The sequence below is a fragment of the Austrofundulus limnaeus genome, unplaced genomic scaffold, assembly GCF_001266775.1.
Source record: "Austrofundulus limnaeus strain Quisiro unplaced genomic scaffold, Austrofundulus_limnaeus-1.0 Scaffold910, whole genome shotgun sequence".
Taxonomy (NCBI): domain Eukaryota; kingdom Metazoa; phylum Chordata; class Actinopteri; order Cyprinodontiformes; family Rivulidae; genus Austrofundulus; species Austrofundulus limnaeus.
The window spans coordinates 49860-56141 of NW_013953312.1; the positions used below are offsets into that span (position 1 = coordinate 49860).

The following is a 6282-nucleotide window of genomic DNA, read 5'->3' on the forward strand; positions in this document are numbered from 1 at the left end:
ATCATGAACAGAGCGACGGAGGGATGCAGGATGAGTGGGAGACGTGGCCAAAAATAAAGAGGTGAAAGAAGTGATAAAAGTTGTGTGAGTCAACCAGTCCAGTTTAAACAGTTCGGGCTCTGTCTATGTGCTGAAACACATAGTTTTCACTCTCAACGTCTGTTAAACTGACTGAATTACAGAAAATTCAAGACTTTAATGAGGTTCTTTTTTGTCACTTATTCATTTTCAGATAATCATTACAACAATAATGAAAAGGAAGTCTAATACCTTTCAAGTACTTCCTTTTCTACTAGTAGAAAACTTGTTAAAAATATTCTCCCTTCAGGAATAAATGCTGCGTAACACCGGATGTTGTTCGAGTCACAGCAGGTGAATAACAGGAGGCATTACTGCACAGAAAAATAATTAAAAAGACTCATTGATCTCAGCTGCTCTTCAGGGATTATTGTTGGTCTCGTGGCTGACAGGWACTGTGTGATTTGTTTATCGTGTGTTCCAGCCTCAGTAATACATATGTATTACTACAGATTGAACTAAAGGCAGCAATCATCAGGTGGATTTAAAACAGTTTCATAAACAGAGCTTTGACCTAATCAGACTCTTTAAAAATAAAAACAAGAAGCTGCAGATCTCAGAGACAATAAAACAGACATAAAGCAGAGGAAACAGCGCCTAAAAACTAAAATGATAAACATTTATCTGTCTGCAGTTTAAACCGCTGCATGAATCAGTCCAGGACGTCGCTTCACACAGATCATCTTGAAATAAATACATCTAATATGTTAACATACAAACACGCTTCCTGACGTGTGCAGGAGACTCACAGCAAAGCAGGGGGGGTCACGATGAAACAGGCTGTCAGCGTGAGTTAAACCCCCCCGAGAGGACGGACGAGTCTCATCGGGCTCTTTAACAAAATACAGACCCCTGCTCACACATCAGCTACTCCCTGCTCACACATCAGCTACTAAAACTGTAGTAAAACCCTCATTCCCAAATCCAGATATGACACCAAGCAGCGCGGCTCGAGTGCCTGAATCAGTCGGTCCGAGTGCCACAAAGTGCCTTAACGTTCAGATTCAAACCACTTCTGCTCTGTGGAGCGCCCTCTCTGTGGCGACCTCATCCTGTGAGGAGTCAGACCGAACTGAAGCGACGGGCTTCATTAACTAAAGCTGCAGCGTCGCTTGAAGGAACGCGTATCGCCCGCCAGCTTTCATGTCAGAGTCTCAAACCGGCTCACAGATAAAAAATACAAATAAATTCAATTCTCACCTCGGAGCGTCGAAGCTGTCGTACGATCCCACRGTGTAATGACGGAACAACCGTTTGGCTCGTTCTCCACGACTCTCTGAAATGATAAAATACCAGACGGTTTAGTTGACCCACAATCATTTTATTTTAAAACTCTTTTTGTCTTCCTGCGCTGCTTTTACTTTTTCTACTAGTCTGTTACTTTTAGCTTTGAACTAACCTTTTAATACTTTTAGCTAGCCTTTTGAAAATGTTAACTTTTAGCCAGGTTTTTGCAACTTTTAGCCTCTAGTCAGCCGTTTGCTACTTTTACCTTTTTAGCTAGCCTTTTCATTCTTTTAACTAGCCTTTTGAAAAGTTAGCTTTTAGCCAGGCTTTTGACAATTTTAGCTTCTATGCAGTAGTTAGCAACATTTAGGTTTCAGCTAACGTTTGCTACTTTTAGCAAGCTTTTTGCTACTTTTAACATGGGCTAGCCTGTTAATGTTTAGCTAGGTTTTTGCAACTTTTAGCTTCTAGTCAACCATTTGCTACTTTTAACTTTGAGCTAGCCTTTTCATTCTTTTAGCTAACCTTTCGAAAATGTTAGCTTTTAGCCAGGCTTTTGCCAATTTTAGCTTCTTTGCAGTAGTTAGCAACATTTAGGTTTCAGCTAACGTTTGCTACTTTTAGCAAGATTTTTGCTACTTTTGGCTTTTACCTAACATTTTAGGCTAATGGATGTACCTTACATTTTGCTATATTTAGCTTTCAACTAGCCTTTTGCTACTTTTAGCTATTCAATAACCTCAAGCTACTTTTATCTAAAATTGTGCTACTTTTAAGTTTTAGCTAACCCGTTGCTGTTTTTAGCTGGCATTTTGCAATATTTAGCATTTTACTAGCCTTTTGCTATTTTTAGCAAGCTTTTGCTACTTCTGGATTTCAGACAACTCTTTTCTGGTTTTGGATAAATTTGCTAATTTTAGCATTCATTTAGCTTTTTGCTACTTTGAGCTTCTTGCTAGGTTTTTCCACTTCAAACTTTTTGCTAAAATTTYCTGTTTTTAGATAAGATTTTGCTACTTTTAGCTTTCAACTAGCCTTTTGCTACTTTTAGCTATCTGCTAACCTTAAGGTACTTTTGTCTAAAATTGTGCTACGTTTAGGTTATAGCTAACCCATTGCTGTTTGTAGCTGACATTTCACAGTTTTACCATTTAACTAGCATTTTGCTAATTTACACTTTTAGCTAGCCACTTGCTATTTTTATTAAGCTTTCGCTTCTTCTGAATTTTAGCTAACTTGTTCTGTTTTTGGATAACATTTACCTACTTTTAGCTTTAAACTATCCTTTTGTAACTTTAATCTTCTAACTAGCTTCTTGCTGTAAAATCGTTCAACTAGCACTCTGTTACTTTTAGCTTTTAACTAATTAGCTTTAGCTTTACTCAACAGCACTCRGGATTCACAGTTACGCTTTAGCAGAAAATGCTGTTTTTGAGTTTTTCTTTTATATTTTTAATCTAAAACTCTATAAAAACAAATATTTCCAGGTGTTAATGGTTTCTGTAGGACGGTTCGTGATGATCACCTGATCGGCTGTCTTGGCTTCGTAGCACCACTTCCTCCACGCACTCGGAGGGGAACCAACCCGTGCGACCTCGAACCGTCCCCTCCCAGTACCCGCCCTCGCCAACGCTCAGCACTGGAAGAGGAGAGCAGCAAAGCGTCACACACAAACAAAAGTCAACAGAATGAACACAAACACACTCAGACACAGAGAACAAAAACCAAACGCACACAAAAAGAAGATAAGAACAATATGCAGACAGGAAGTAAACTAATATAGACACWCGAACATGCAAACCGCCTACATACTCACCAAGACATACATACCTGGTGACACTTTAGACTCACTCACAAACACACAAATATTCATACCTGCAGACATTAAATACAAACATATATGGAAGCCTTACACTGATGTTCACAATAAAAGGACCAGCGCTTCAAATAGACCTGCACCTGCTGGTAAATCTCACTGTTTCCTCACAGGTTGAGCTCAAGTTTCAGCCTCCATCACTCCAATCATCTGCGGTTTCCTTTGAAACGTTCAACAACTTCAATGAGCATCGAAGAGCTGCATTAAAACAGATTTTTAACCACTTCCCGCTCAATTGTGCCTTTTTTTTTTTTAACGGTTTTTGGGCCCGGCTCATTGAAAAACGTCGAAGTTTGAACAAACACGAGGAAACTTGTTCCAGAGTTTATAAAARGATGAAACGTTGCTCCTAGGTTAGTTTCTGACAAAAATACAAACTTCCTACAGCAGCAGGCGACTGCACCGTTGGTCTGTTGTGGTTCAGAGGGAGCTGAGCTGCAACAAGCTGAAGCTCTTGGTCCTGCCCTCACCTACGGTCACAAACWCTGGGCAGAAACTGAAAGAATGAGGTCATGGATACAGGCGGTCCAAATGGGTCCTTTCCTGCTTGGTTCAGTTCTGCAGGAGACAGAGCTCCTCCACGTCCAGAGGAGCCAGCTGAGGTGGTTCAGGATCTGGTTCTGTCTTGTTTTGAGAACCTAATTTATGAGACAACTGATATAACAGCCCACAATTAAAAAAATGTCACTAACACTTATTTAGCTCGCTTTCTGAGTGTTAAAAAACTGTCCACTAACATTTGGCCAATTTTTATTAAATGTAAAATAAAATGTTTAAATATTAAATCCTAAACCTAAATTTAAAAATTAAACCTGAAATGTTGCAGCTAAATGATAAAGTTTACATTTACGTATTTTGGAATGGAACGCAGCCTTTGCCGCTCCTGTTATGACATCATCATCCTGAAAAAAATCAGCCTTTAACACGGCTAACTCTGCTAATACGGCTAAATCTGATAACTCAGCTAACTCTGACAACACAGCTAACTCTGCTAACACAGCTAACTCTGCTAACACGGTTAACTCTAACACGGTTAACTCTGATAACACAGCTAACTCTGATAACACGGTTAACTCTGATAACACAGCTAACTCTGCTAACACAGCTAACTCTGCTAACACAGCTAACTCTGATAACACGGTTAACTCTGATAACACAGCTAACTCTGCTAATACGGCTAACTCTGATAACACAGCTAACTCTGCTAACACAGCTAACTCTGCTAACACAGCTAACTCTGCTAACACGGCTAACTCTGATAACACAGCTAACTCTGATAACACGGCTAACTCTGATAACACAGCTAACTCTGATAACACAGCTAAGTCTGATAACATGGTTAACTCTGTTAAAACGGCTAACTCAGGAAACACGGCTAACTCTGCTAACATGGTTAACTCTGCTAACATGGCTAACTCTGATAACATGGTTAACTCTGATAACACGGTAAACTCTGCTAAAATGGCTAATTCTGCTAACACAGCAAACTCTGCTAAAATGGCTAACTCTGCTAACATGGTTAACTCTGCTAACACAACTAACTGCTAACACGGTTAACTCTACTAACACAACTAACTGCTAACACGGTTAACTCTACTAACACAGCAAACTCTGCTAGCATGGTTAACTCTACTAACACAACTAACTGCGAAAATGGCTAACTCTGCTAACACAGCTAACTCTGCTAACATGGTTAACTCTGCTAACACGGTTAACTCTGCTAAAACGGCTAACTCTGAAAACACGGTTAACTCTGCTAACACAGCTAACTCTGCTAAAATGGCTAACTCTGCTAAAATGTCTCGGTCTGCTAAAATGACTAATTCTGCTAACACGAGTATTTCTGCTAGGTATTTTAGCGTAGCTAACACTTTCTGAAAAGACATCTCAACTTGCAGTTGCGGGTGATGTCGGAGCTAGACGTCAAACTACTAGACCAAAGGTACCGTTTATGTTGTGTTCAATGAACACATTTTGAATTTAAATCTTAAAAGCCATCATTAGCATGCTACATGGCAATGCACACTTGTTTTTACATCATAAAAACCCATGTCTAGTTTTACATTTGGCGCCTCGTACACAGTTTTTTATGACAGCCACACAAAACGAAGCTGCAGAGCTCTTCCTCGCGGGTCGACAGGAGGAGTCGTCACGGTGGAATTCATGATAGTCTACTTCTACAAACACAACCAGTGACCAGCTGCTGGACTCACGACGGTCGCAGGAATAATACCAGCCGTTTCGTCAGACCCTAACATCCAACAGTGAATCATCAGACACACGTGTGGAAATACTTCTGTCCTCACCTTTGACCCGGTCTCCTTTACTGAAGCTGATTTCCCGCTCTCCCTGAGCAGAGTGGGACCGAGTGGCTACAAAGACTCGTCCCGGGACGGCGCTGTAGAGGCGTCTCCGCTGGCCTCCAATCTGTACCGTGGTGGTGGTGGTGGTGGTGGTGGTGGTAGGCCTGAGAAAATTAAATAATTAAAAACAATGCTTTCATTTGATTCATTTAATAACTTTAATTTAATTGTCTTTATTGTTAGACTAGTTTTAGATGAACAGAAAGAAAAAGGAGTCGTTTAAACTGCTTGAATAAAGTGATTTAAAAAATATATTTACCAAAATTTAAATGCTAATTAAAAGTTCAAGGTGGCCACCACAGCTAACTTTAAAAGGCTATAATTCGGCCATTTTAAGACTAATTAGATGGCATTTGTTGTGCAGTAGCTAAGAATGAAATATTATTTCATCAGTTGAAATTATTAAAATTTTATGAGTTGGTTGATTATAAGATTTTGTCGATTATATATAAGGCTCATAAAAAYGCATTACCTTTGAACATTCAATCTAATATCATTAAGAGGGTAAGTATTTATAATCTTAAAGGATTTGAAATATTTGTAAAACCTAAAATTAGAACCAAAGAGAGATGTACCTCAGTTCAAGGAGTAAGGTTGTGGAAGAACTTGGCGAGCGATTATAAAAACGCTGGTTCGAATAATTTATTTGGAAGAATGGTAAAATTTGATTTGTTGATATATAATAGGCTAATATATAATACAAGCTGCTGTTTGAGTAGTTGTCACCTGTTTTAAAAT

General features: G+C 39.3%; 1 protein-coding gene across 3 annotated transcripts in view; it reads right to left on the bottom strand.

Annotated features, from left to right (window-relative positions):
- shank1 (SH3 and multiple ankyrin repeat domains 1) overlaps nt 1-6282 on the bottom strand; it is a 97282-nt gene that overhangs the window by 39586 nt on the left and 51414 nt on the right. For all 3 annotated transcript variants that reach the window (XM_014029469.1, XM_014029468.1, XM_014029467.1), the window contains exons 13-15: nt 5488-5648; nt 2831-2944; nt 1279-1354 (exon numbers count right to left, since the gene is read on the bottom strand). In XM_014029469.1, coding sequence (XP_013884923.1) covers nt 1279-1354; nt 2831-2944; nt 5488-5648 — 351 coding nt within the window. The remainder of the gene's footprint in view (nt 1-1278; nt 1355-2830; nt 2945-5487; nt 5649-6282) is intronic.